This window comes from Lepidochelys kempii, chromosome 12 (genome assembly GCF_965140285.1).
Source record: "Lepidochelys kempii isolate rLepKem1 chromosome 12, rLepKem1.hap1, whole genome shotgun sequence".
In the NCBI taxonomy this organism is placed as follows: domain Eukaryota; kingdom Metazoa; phylum Chordata; order Testudines; family Cheloniidae; genus Lepidochelys; species Lepidochelys kempii.
In genome coordinates, this window is record NC_136391.1 from 39349936 (window position 1) to 39363654 (window position 13719).

The 13719-nt window shown below is 41.4% G+C and overlaps 1 protein-coding gene across 4 annotated transcripts in view; it reads left to right on the forward strand.

Annotated features, from left to right (window-relative positions):
- The window catches only part of ZC3H18 (zinc finger CCCH-type containing 18), a 60324-nt gene that overhangs the window by 26714 nt on the left and 19891 nt on the right, over positions 1-13719 (forward strand). For all 4 annotated transcript variants that reach the window (XM_073308178.1, XM_073308177.1, XM_073308179.1 and 1 more), the window contains 3 exons: positions 401-433; positions 2837-2954; positions 4312-4610. In XM_073308178.1, the coding sequence (XP_073164279.1) occupies positions 401-433; positions 2837-2954; positions 4312-4610 (450 nt within the window). The remainder of the gene's footprint in view (positions 1-400; positions 434-2836; positions 2955-4311; positions 4611-13719) is intronic.

A 13719-nucleotide genomic window follows, 5' to 3' on the forward strand; every position in this document is an offset into this window, starting at 1 on the left:
TTTTGCTAGGCACTTGTACTCTCCTTAAATAGTTAGTTTAACCTTTTACTTGTGTGCAGCAGAGTTGAACAGAATTCATAAAACTATAATGAATTGAGTGCTGAAAAAGTGATCATCCGATTCATTCGGGAAATTCAAGAGGAACAGTTCTGTCTAACCAGATTGATATAGGACATAACTTTTTCTCCTTAGTAATCTTTGTATGTTGAGCCATTAAATTTAACTTGGAAAATGTCAGCAATTTTTAAGCCCTTAATCATTGCAAGAGCAAAGTAACATATCGCAGCAAATCCTAACTATTGAATATTTGGATCATCATGTTGATAGCTTGATTGTTTTGTGACATACAAAGATGGCTAAATAGTTCATGAATTTTTTTTTCTCTTTTGAAAAATTATAGGGAGGTGGACGTCAAAGAAAACGTTAACTATGGGTAAGTGGTGGTTTGCTGATTTCAATACTGTACCAACATTTTCTGTAAGAAAATGAAAATGTTCCCTTAATTTTTCGTTTCACTTTTTCAAATTTCCTAGGCTACAGGCGATTGTCACAAGGTTGGTTGCAGCTGATCAATTGTTTGTGTATATTTCATTTTTGGATACTGCCACCTGTTGGCAGCAGACTATAAAATTTGAAGTTATGTCCTTAATTTTTATAAATACACCTAGAAGGTAAAACAATTGTGTGTGTTTCTATAACTACAACTTTACATAAATACCTTATAGGGAAGGGAGTGGAGAACAATGGGGGAGGGCTGGGTTAAAAAGTCAATTTTTCCCTTTAAAATTCCGTTCCTGAACACCAGGAGTCACTGAACCTGTTCTCTGCTAGCGGTGCAAGAATCTACAACTGAATTCAGTACCTGGTACCTGTAATTTGGAGCTGTATTATAAGTCGTCAGCATCTTCAGGCAGAAAAGTGAAAATCTTAGCCTATGTAAAAGTGTTGAAATAAATACATATAATAACTTGGCACCCAGGATAGCACTCAGATCTCACTCTGCCCTAGCTTTTTGGCCACTTATATTCTACGGAGGGGTGGTAGTGGTGCTGTTACCCTTCCTATCTTTCAGGATGGGCTACTGAACTGAATATGGGATTGGAAGACAGGAGCTCTTGATTTCTAATCTTGGCTTTGCCACTGACTCCTGTGGCCTTGGAAGTTACTTGAACCCTTATGCCTGGGGGAATTCGGCACTAAAAAATTTAAAATTCGGTGTATAATATGTTAAAATTCTGTGTGTCTTATTTGCCAAAATAACACAATATAATCACATCAGTTTCGATTATTTTTATGATTTATTGCAAAATATCTGTCAGCATGTATGTCTGTAACAGCAAAAAAGATTTAAGAAATATTTTTTGACAGTTTCCTTACTAGGCATATTATAACAGAACTTTTAGAAGTAATTCATTTAAAGTACAGTACAGAACTGTATTTCCTGCGCCCCACAGAAGCAGTGCAAAGGCTGGGGGGATTCGGGGTAACGGAGGAGCTGAGGGAGAGGGAAGTAATTGCTGGGCAGGAGTCTGGGAGTGAACCTGGAGGGTTTTTGGGGGTGGCTGGGAGAAAGGGGGACAGGGGAGGAGGAATTGTTAGGGAGGTGGCCCTCCCCCTGGCCTCTCCCATTCAGTCAGGCACATCCGTCCAGTCCCCATGCACTCCCACTCAGCCGCTCCTCTCCCCCCTTTTACTATGTGACTGTGCATCCCCACTCCTGTTCAGTCCCTGGCTCAGTTCTGTCACCCCACTAGTTCCTGTGCCCCTGCCCCAATCTGTCTCCCTCACTCCCTTCTGAACTCCAGTCTATATGACCCCCAGCAGCCCCGTGTGTCCTGCGCTGTCTCTTCTCCACCTGCCGTGCCTCCTCACCTGGCCCTGCGGGCAGGGTGCCATGAGGAAAGCGGCCTCTCCTCCTCTCTTTCCATGGCTGGCTGTTCTGGCCCTGAGTCAGCTGCCCTTTCTTCTGGTGCCACAGCAGCCCCTGGTGTGTGAAAGGTGTAATTGCAGCACCTCCCTAGCAGATTGTGTTTTGTGAAAAGAAAATTTGCAGGGGACCATAAATTCTGCGCGTGCACAGTGGCACAGAATTCCCCCTGAAGTGAACTCTGTACCCATTTTCCGATCTGTAAAATAAGTATCATACTGGCTACCTGCCATCTGATTTGCAAGGATTAGTTATTATTGGGTACATGCCATAAAGATACCAGGTAGTATTAGTAAAGCTGTTCTAACGAAGGAAGCTTTGCATACTAGAAGACTGGTGGCTTTTAGACACTTTGCCCCATAAGAAAAATGTCTGCGTGTGGCATATTTTTCTCTCACTAGAAAGCTCTGCCAACATGCTTGTTCATGGTATGTTCACAAGTGTCATAGACACATCACATCTGCGGACACAGCAGTAGGAGACTCCAGGGTCTGTTCTACTTTCCATGTCCCTGGGTAACCTCCCTTGATGGGAGCTGCACATGTGCACTGAGGAGAAAATATGCTAAACCCTAAATGGGGTGGGGTGGGAAGTGTGCTCTGTTACACCAACATAAATATACGAAATAACCTTTGTAGAAATCAAATGAAGTTACTCTAGATTCACCCCAATTGAACTGAGAGCAGAATTTGACCTGTAGAGTTATGTATGTTTGAGAACATGCTTTTCTAAGTTTTGTTTTATTGTAATATTTAGAAGCTTTCTGAACCTCTTCCCAGATGCATATAAGTTAATCTCTGAATATTTTTCCCTGTCAATATGCTTAGCGTTTTCATTTATAAATGCAACAGTTTTCCTAATGTGCAGATGATATTTACCTATTTAATCTTCTCCCTTTTCTCAATGTAGGCTTGATTCCTATACAGATCCCTATTATGATTATGAAATAGAACGGTTCTGGCGTGGTGGGCAATATGAGAACTTTCGGGTACAATACACAGACCCAGACCCATATCGTAACTACAGAGTAAGTAAGGTAACATGCACCCTTTCCTAAGCTTTGCATTCTCTCTTCCTCCAGGTACTTCACGTACGTTTGTTTTAAATTACAATATAGGAAGTATGTTAGCATTAGATTTTTTTCCTCTTTTGGCAGACTGTGTAGACAAGACTTTTCCTTAATCTCTAAAAAGATTCAATCATTAATTATTTATCTAAGTTCTGTCAATGTGCAGAGTACTGTACAAGACAAATATACTGGCCCTGTCCTGCTGAGTTCACACTCTGCCTTTTCGATAAGGCCGAACTCAGTGGCACAAACCCCATCTGAATGTGTGTGTTCGATATCCTTTGTCATTTACATTTGGGGGTGGAGAAGGCATTTGACAGATGGGGGTAGTATTTGGGGGCCTTGCAAAGCAGTGAGTTTAAAAGAGGGATTTGAATGAAGACCAGTCTGCATGAACATTGTCCACTGGGACAGAAAAAGAAGGATGGATTTGGCTGTGTGTGTTGTCTACACAAGTAGACTCTCACCAGGATAAATGGGTATTTAAGAAATGTAATATCCATTACTATAATTGGGCATTGCGTACAGCTGTCACTTTGCATTGAGATGAGGGAGACAGCAGCTTTCACTGGTCTGCTGCTAGAATCCAGGGGGCATCTCCTTGTTACATTGTTGCACCCGACTTGCTCGCAGAATGAAAGCTCAGAGTGTTTTCATTGAAAATGTTCTTATTTCCATTCCATATTCCAAAGGCTGTATTGGCACTTGTTGCCAGGCCACAGAGTGCAGTGCCGTGGGACGCATTGGTAACGAGAACTAATTTTGCCCAACGCTAAGCTTTTCCGCTGTATTTGTTATACAAAAGAACAGCAGTAGCTGTTTTTTTCCTGTAAACTTAAATAATAACTTTTCTAAATCTGAACATCTCGGAAGTCTGAAAGTGGCCAGTCCGCAGTGCAGTTTTTGGTGCTATGTCATCCGGTTATTTCTATTATGCTTATTTGCAAAATTCAGGAATTGCTAATGGGTCAGTGTAGCAACTTGATGCAGTGATCTTCTCCCTAAGATAGGTGAACAGCCACATACATATTACTTTCTTCTCAAGGGAAGCCTTCTAGATAATGGACCATGGTCATCTTTGATGACTCTGTTGCCTTTATTGAAGTTAGATGAACCTGATGCTGTGTTTTATGTCTCTTTGTTCTGAAACATTATGGCAAACACAAACACCATTTGTCCCCCTGATGCCCTGCTGTAACTTTGGCGAGCTAGTATAATTCTTTCCAATTTGAGACTTTAAAACCTCACACTTTCATTAGTGAGGAGATGTAACCATGGAAATGATGTAAAAGTGTCTTTTGTTTTTTTATACAAGGAAAGAGAGAGAGAACGGGAAAGGGAAAGAGAGAACCGGCAGAGAGAGCGGGAACGGGAACGAGAGAGAGAACGGGAGCGGGAGCGACGACAGAGAGAGAGAGAACGAGAGAGGGAACGGGAGCGTGACAAGGAACGCCAGCGAAGGAAAGAAGAGTGGGAGAGAGAGAGGGAGCGAGTGAAGAGAGATGAAAAAGACAGACAACACAGAGACCGGGACAGAGATCGGGACCGGGACAGAGAGAGGGAACGTGAAAAGGAAAAAGAAAAACCAAAGCCTAGATCACCGCAGCCACCGAGGTATGTGCTCCTCTACTGATGCGTGGTTTTGTTTGGTACTGTTTTAACTGTGGATTAACCAGAGACACACCAAACAGGGAGAGGGGATGTATGCTCTTTGGATCTCTATCGTCTGCTGCCCGAAGTGGGAAAAGCAGTCGTTCCAAGGGATGTGCGCTAACCATAGGGAATATGCTTTGCCAGCCCATAAATGGAGCTAAAGCAACGTCCGATTAGAGCTTCAAGGGCGTTCACCATTGCTGGCTGTACAGAGAGAAGAGACCTTCTGGGTGGAGGTGTTCAGGGTGTCTTTGGTGCGTACCCGGGAGGAGTCTAGACTGTGTAGAGCTGTGGAATCCAGAGCCATGGCAACGGAGTTTTGTGAGCCTCTCGGAAGTCTAGCTGGCTGCGCACAGGACATGGAAGCATTGACATCGGCTCCTTCTGTGGCCTTGGCAAATGACTCTTGGCAAGAATCCAGGATGGATTGGGCATTTTTATAGATAACAAAAATATCCAGTGTTCTAGTTAATACTAAAAACAGAAAGGGGATTGGAAGGCATGTAAAGCCTCAATTTTCAGGGATTAAGCCAATCTCTGTTATGAATTAGGATGAGATTTCCTGGTGCGGGGGAGGGGGCTACTCAGATTGGCCAGTTGCAGGGTTTCTTGCACCTTCCTCTGAAACCTCTAGTGCTAGCCACAGTCAGAGTACTAGATCCTGCATGGGAATTCCTATGTTCCTGTTTCCCAATCTGTCAACTAAATTACTGCCTACAATAACTCACAAGTGGGTTTGGATTAATTGTAAAGCACTTTCTGTAAATATTAGAGCTGATTGGGGAAAAATATAGAATTTTCATCCCTTGGGAAATTCTGATATTGCAACACCTGTTTTCATCCTATGTCAGAGAAAAAATAAAATATCAAAACCTTTTGCAAAATTAAAAGTTCAGTAAAACTTCAATTAAAAAATGTTGAAATATTTGGGAAATGGGTGGGAGATGTAGTCAAGGAGCAAGGCCCATGGGGGAAATGCATGCCTGAGGGACCCAGAACTGCATCTCCTGCGATGCACATGTGGCTGAGCCACAATGGTGCCTCAGTCATAGAGACTGCAGTGCATCATGGAAGAGTTAGTCCATCTGAGGAGCTGGGCCTCTAGGGATGAATTGAGACCATGAGTGACCCAGAACTACAACTCCCACGTAGTGCTGCTCTGCTTCAAGTAAGTGCAGAGATTAATGTCGACCCAACCCAAAATGAAACACTTTTAGATTTTCCTGATAGAAAATTCTGATGTATTTTTAAATGAAATCCCATTTTCCAACAGGAAAACATTTTATTAAGAATCTTTCTACTATCCCTAATAAATACTAAGTGTTCCAGTATGTTATCAATATGGTTATATTAATGTAAAAAACTGCAGTTAAAACACAGATGTTAGAAGTAACGAATATAAATATGCCGTTTAATTACCTCAGTTGCCACTCGTTCATCTTAGGCTGCTGGTTCACATTCGCGCTAGGTCAGTGATAGCCAAGATCTTGTTATCTGTAATTGTTCGACTCATGATGCAAGTTGATTACCTCACTTCTAAAATGCTAGTGTTAGTCTGGTTTGTCGTGACTGATCTTATGACCATGCCCATGGGCACAGATGTGAGACTACAGACTGAATGGTGCCATGGAGACTAAACTACCTTCTGTGGCACTAGAGGTAGTTCTGCCCCAAGTCAGGGGTAGGATGCCCAAGGACTTGCTGGGGATAACTATGGCACTCTTCACCAATCTTAAATTCAATTACCGCCTCCTCCTCAAAACCGTTCATGGGTCTGAATAGTGGACGCTATCACCATAGCAGGAAGGTTAGGCTCATGGTCTTGCGGTACTCTTCTTGATCTTTACACGCTTTATGGATTTGATTTTTCCCAGCGAACAACCTCTCCTGATTCACAGTGATCTGTGAACTACATATCAACTCCCTAAACCAGATTTCTTCAAGATAGGTCTGTGTCTGATAAAGAAAGAAATACACCAGGGGAAGCTGTGTGTGTTCCTGGCCTTATTTTCATCTGATACAAAGCACACTGATCCAAACGGTTCCAATAATCTGATTGCTTTTGGCTCAATATCTGCTATTTCTAGGAACTGTTGATTGACAAATCTACTCATTCATACCCATTCCTGTCTCAGCCAGTAATTACAAGAAATAGATAAAGGTCAAGCAAAGCTTCGCTCAGAAGTTACGGGGAAAACCAAACAGGAACTTGTTTTGGCTTCCTTTGTAGGTTGGTTTAAAACAAAAAACAAAAACAAATCACCTCTCCAAATGCTAGAAATGAGGTGGCTATTGTGCTGTTTTCAGCGCTAGCATTGTTGCACATAGTATAGATGTAAAATTTAATGCTTTAAAATCTGACACAAACCCTTAAATGAAGGGTTATAACTGTTTTATAAGGTAACAGATATGGAGTGAAGCAATAGGAATATTTAACAGTAAGCTGCTGTCTGAGAATCTCTTTATCTTGTTTCCAATGGAGATGATGCTCCAATTGAAGACTCCTGCAGGTTAGAAGTACTCTTATGTAAGCAGTCAAATCCCCAGTTTCTGCTGTTTGGACTCTCCTCTTGATCCACTCGCTCTGTTACATGTACGAGGGTTTGGGTTTATTGGCAGTAGAAAGAGAAATGCAGGAAAGCAAATAAAATAAAGGAAGCTGCAGGTTAAATCCTAGGGATTCTTTACACAGGAGATTGCTGCACGGCAAGCCAGTGTGCGACTACAGCACAGTAGCTTGCCGTGCAGTAACATCCCATGTGGATGCTGCTACAGTGTTCTCAAAGTTCGGTAATGTGCTTTGACATGCTGCTGTTTGCAATGCACATTTAAAGTGTGGTTGTAATCTGAAACACGAGCATATTTATATAAATTTGCTCTTACACATTTTTGCCAGCCCTTTAAATTCCACCTAGCATGTAGTGATCCTGCCCCAATAAGAATTCAACCAACTCCCTACCTCCATTACATACAAATAACTCAGCACTATTTATAGAACTGAGTTCTGATTTTGCTATTCTCTGAATAAACCATTTACAAAGTTTAATACATAACATCTTAGCAATTGCTTCATTTTTAACCTTCATGCCTCTCCCTCATAGGGGAAGTAATTCTGTGCTCTTAGTTTATTTATAGACTCTTGTGCTTTCCCTAATGTGTTAAATCACAACCTGTTGGCAATTCCAGCCTCTTTCGTAGTTCTTGGCTGCTGATATTCAATGCCTCCCTGTCACGTGACTTTTTGACGTTGAAGACTATTGGCGTTCCAAGCTCATATGAAATTCCTCAGGCAGGCAGTCATCAGGTAGCACTCTGGCAGGCACTGCGGCAGTGAAGCCGGACATTGCATAATAAACAGATTCCCATTTCCAGCTGGAATGTGAATAATTCTCCTTGGCTCATTCGTGACTAAAGAGCTCTGAAAGCCCAGTTCCACAGAGACCATGCCAAAAGCATGATGCAACTACTGAAATATTAAGGATCTTTGCCGTTGGTGTACCAAGGACAACTATAATTACTAGTAAATGGCATTCAGTGCATTAACACAGGAGTTTCCCCAAAGGAAGTTAATAGAACAGAAACTATGACCAGCAAAATGTAAGATGGAAATTGAGAGGGATGGAAGAGGATTTGAAGATCAAATACCCAGAAACGTAAAAACAAATCTGACGCTTCAAGTATTTGGAGTCTGGTGCAGTGGCCCCCCTGGCAGCAAAGGGAGTGGTTGAGAATGGTGATGCTGCTAAGAATCGTTACATTGGTCTTCACCATGGGGGATAGTTATAACCCTTTTTCTAAAATGGATAGTAAAAGCGAATATTGAATGATGTCCTCTTAGAGTCCAGGGCACCAGAAGGGGCCATTGTGATCATCCAGTCTGATCTCCTCTACAGCACAGGTCAGATAACTGCCCCAAAATAATTCCTAGAGCAGAGCGATTAGATGTTTTTCTAAAATTGATTTAAAAGTTGCCACTGATGGAGAATCTGCCATGACCGTTGGTAAATTGTTCCAATGGTTAATAATTCTCACCATTAAAATAGTCACACCTTATTTCTAGTCTGAATTTGTCTAGCTTCAACTTCCAGCCATTGGATCATGTTATACCTTTCTCTGCTAGACTGAAGATCCCATTATTAAATACTTTAATTTGATATTAAATCAAGTCACCCCTTAACCTTCTCTTTGTTAAGCTAAATAGATAGACTTAAGGAGCTTAATCACTATAAGGCAGGTTTTCTAATGCTTTAATCATTCGTGTGGCTCTTCTCTGAACCCTCTCTAATTTATCAACATCCTTCTTGAAATCTGGACCCCAGAACTGGACACAGGATTCCAGCAGCAGTCACACCAGTGCCAAATACAGAGGTCAAATAACCTCTCTGCTCCTTCTCAAGATCCCCCTTTTTATGCATCCAAAGATTGCTGTAGCTCTTTTGGCCACAGCGTGTCACACTGGTGTCACACATGTTCAGCTGATCATCCAACACAACTCCCAGATCTTTGTCAGAGTCACTACTTCCCAGGATAGAGTCCCCCATCCTGTAAGTATGGCCTATATTCTTTGTTCCCTGATGTAGACGTTTTACGTTTAACTGTATTAAAACATATACTGTTTGTTTGACCCCATCTTACCAGCGGTTCAGATCACGCTGTACCAGTGACCTGTCCTCTTCATTGTTTACCAGTCCTCCAGTTTTTGTGTCATCTGCAAACTTGAGCAGTGATGATTTTGTTTCCTTCCAGGTCATTAATATAAATGTTAAATAGCATAGGGCCAAGAACCAGTCCCTGTGGGACCCCATTAGAAATACCTGTTCAATGATGACTCCCCATTTACAGTTATGTTTTGAGACCAATCAGTTAGCGAACTTCTAATCCATGTAGTGTGTGCCACGTTCATTTTATGTCTTTCTAATTTTTAATTAAAATGTCATCCACTATCAAATCAAATGCCTTACAGAAGTATCAGCACTGTTACCTTTATCAACCAAACTTGTAATCTCATAAAAGAAATCAAGTTAGTTTGACAAAATCCATTTTCCATAACCCATGTTGACTGGCATTAATTATATTACCCTTCTTTAGTTCTTTATTAATCAAGTCCTGTGTCACCTGCTCCATTATCTTTCCCGGGATCAACATCAGGCTGACAGGCCTATAATTACACAAGATTATCCTGTTCACTCTTTTTAATTATTAGCTTTCTTCCAGTCTTCTGACACTTCCCCTGGTTCCAGACTTACTGAAAATCAACATTAACAGTCCAGCAAGCTCCCCAGCCAGCTCTTTTAAAACTCCTGAATGCAAGTTATCTGGACCTGCTGATTTAAAAATGTCTTACTCGTGTAGCTGCTGTTTAACATCCTACCGAGATACTAGTGGACTGGAAAGAGTGTCATCGTATATGACATGACTATATCGTCTGGTTTTTTTCCAAATACAGAACAGAAATATTTATTGAACACTTCTGCCTTTTCTGCATTATTATGATGATTCTGCCATTTCCATCTAGTAATGACCCAATACCATTGTCAGGATTCTTTTAGTTTCTAGAATCTTTAAAAACTCCGTATTGACCTTAATTCTGCTGGCCATAGATTTCTCCTGGTGTCCTTTTGCTGCTTATATCAATTTTCTCAGTACCGCAGGACCAAAAATTAAGTCCTCCACCCAGCTTCCCAGACAACTCCCTCCAAAAAAAAATCCCTGCTAGATTTTCAGTATCACCCCAAAAAAATACAAATGTATTTGTACGTTTATGGAAATCTTGAGCTACTTTGTGATCCGAGATGAAAATAACTTGTATCGTGACAGTTACTCTCTGTGGTGGGTGCATTAGAGAATAGTGTAACTTTCTGAGTTTAGAACCAACCAGTGCAGTTGCATCTGGTCACCCACAGTGTGCAAACTGGAAAGTGTTAGAATAGGCTGATCCCAGAAGAAAGTGGTTCAAAATAAGGCAATGCAAACTGAGCGTGATTCACAACTGTGAGACACATGCTGTTGCAACCTGTCAGAGCTGGCATTCAGCAAGAAGAGTTCATAATTTTTAGTGCTCCTCGGTCAGTGTTGTCTTTCCTAGTAGGTCTTGGTTAACCACCTCTGCATTGCTGTTTGATTTCAATTGCTTTTGTGTCCTTTCTGGGTAGATACTGTGTATTCTAGCAGCTGGTATTATCTCAGAAATGCAGCACAATATTCTATTGTAGTCAGTAACAGGATTTCATCCTAATATACAAAATTGTGTGACGGGCTGGGGTTTGCATCTAACATCCCTTTTTGTTTTGTGAGTAATCTTAGCTGTCGTGTTGAAGCATTGCTAGATTAAAAACTTCTAAACATTCCATTTTAAAAATCTCACATTTTTGACAAACGTAGACTGTTAATGATGATGTAGAAAATGTTTCCTTGTTCCTATTTGTTTTCTCTGACACTTTATATTTTAGCCTAGGCACGGAAGATTGGCTAGTCAGTGTCAGTTCTATTAAGTCTGCCTCAAAGTCAAGTTCATGGACTAGCACACCGCTGCAATGTTGCTGCAGAGAAATGATTTTTTTAGAATTAATGGAACTTTTAAAAGGTTTCAGTGAAAACGCTTCCATTGACGGTAGCTTTTGTTAAAGTTTAGCATCCCTGTAAAGACTTCCTACCTATACAGGCTTGTCCACTACTTTCACAATAAAAACGAAAGATTTTTGTGAACATAAGCTGGGATCAGCAAGTGGCTTGTGTGACTTGAATGTGGACCAAAGGGAGTACCTAAGAGGACCTTCTCTTAGTAGCCGTTCAAAGCTGGAATTACTAGAAAGAATGTGTGCCGCTCTTATAAAATTACTGTAAAGAATGAGGCAGAGTGACTAGACACTTTCACTTGTACCCCCGCAACGGAGAAGGCTGTAGCTCTAAAGTGTCAAATACCCAGCCCGCAAGACAGGTCCCGTTTCCTAAATATATTTATACCAGTCTCGGTGATAGATTCCGATTCTACAGCATGAAAGCGTTTGCTTTATTGAATTTTAGAGTTTGTCCTTTGTGGTTTTGAAGAAAAGCTTCCAGACACGATGGACATAGTTCTGTCTTGGCCTGAAATGCTCCAAGAGATGCAAACTGTTCCCATCCATTTCAGTGGCACATTAACATTTATAATTGATAGCACTGCAAGGAACAGATTTTCACACCTGTGCCCAAACTGGGTAATTGCACATGCAAATGACCAAATTTGAAGTCATTAATCTCCCATAGCATACTAAGAGACTTAAAAATCTGGTAATACACATCTATACAGAGCTTAATTTTATATATAAGTGACTGTTTTATATATATATAAAAACATATTTTTATGTGTTTTTATATCTATAAAAACATATTTATATATGTTTTAAGTGACTAAACCTTAATGGCTGTTCAGACAAACACTTCCAAACATTCCTTGGTTTTTATTTCCTGCTGTAAAATTCCATTGTACGTTGCTGGAGAATGTGTGCTGATATCAATGCACTTTAAAAGTTTACCTTCCTGCTAGAAAATAATTATTTTCAAATAATAAAGATGGAGTTTCCTCTTTCAAAAATGGAAATGTAGGTACACTTCAGAACAATAGCCCTGAAGCTTTTGACATCCCTTGGTATTGTTGTGTGATAAGATTGCATTACCTGTGGTAGACTGATGTCATGTGTGGGGGAGGGGAAGGAAGCACTTTCTCTAAGTTATTTTCCTGGCCTTAGATTAGAAATGCTTACAGTAATTTGCATAAATACATTGGGGGGAGAACTTGGGGCACGAGGTCAGACTTCCTCTTTTAATTTCCTCATGGATTTAAATGACATGCTTCAACAAAGTCCTAGAATTGGATTGTTTGAGAGCTGCAGATTAAGCTGTGTGCAGTGGTGATCGGCAGTCTGACCGCATTTCCAGCATGGTTAGCTTTATTCCGTGTTCTTTCCCTGGCAAAAACAAGCTCAGCCTGACGCCTTTTCTTGATCACCACAATTTGAAATTCCAAATTAATGTGTCTTCCGTTTTCTACAACTGACGTCTAGTCACTTTAGGGATTAATCGAAATTAGAGATGGGAAGGACCTATTAAGCCATCTGGTTCTAGTCCATCCCCCAGGCAGTGCAGGATTGTTCCCTGTTGTGATTTAATTCTCTGAATGTAGTTGGGCGGTAAACTCCAAACAGGTGACTCTGACTGCTACTTAGGTTCACAAATGCTCCACAAAACCAATGATATACCTGAGAGACGTCAATGATATTTTCATCCTCTGGACCAGCGACGTAAACTCCCTCATAGATTTCCACCACAGATTCAACAACCACCACCCTTCCATTCAACTCTCTCTGGAACACTGCCACACCAGCATCAACTTCCTGAACAACGCAATAGGCTTCAACAATGGAACTCTACAGACAGCTACATACAACAAACCCGCGATCACCACATCTGCTTTCATAGATCCAGTAACCACCCTAAACGCACCAAGAAATCTGTTATCTACAGCCAGGCACTCCAAGGAGAAAGTCCGAGATATACCTAAACACACTCAAAACCGCCTTCACCAAACAGGGACACTCGACCAGAGAAGTTGATCACATCATGCAACAGGCCATCCAGATATCCCAAGAGAACGTGCTTCAATTCAGAAATAAAACCTCTTCCAACTGCACATCCATAGTTGTCACCCACCCCACCCCCCACACACACACTGGAACCCGTACGGGGTATCATCAAACTACTATAACCCATACTCGATGGAGTCCCCATCCTGAAAGAAATCTTCCCTAAGCCCCCTCTTCTGGCCTTCAAACAAGCCCCCAACCTCTCCAAGCTCATCATCACAAGCAAGCTCCCCACAGACCAGGACACACCAACTCAAAGTGCCACCAGACCCTGCCAGAACAACAGCTGCAAAACCTGCAGGCATATCTCCACTGCTACAATAATCAACACACACACCCCACAGCACCTTTCAAGATCTGTGAGTCCTGCACATACCTATCACAACTTGTGGTGTACCTCATCCAGTGCACTAAATGCCCCAATAGCAACTAGGTGGGTGAAGCCAGAC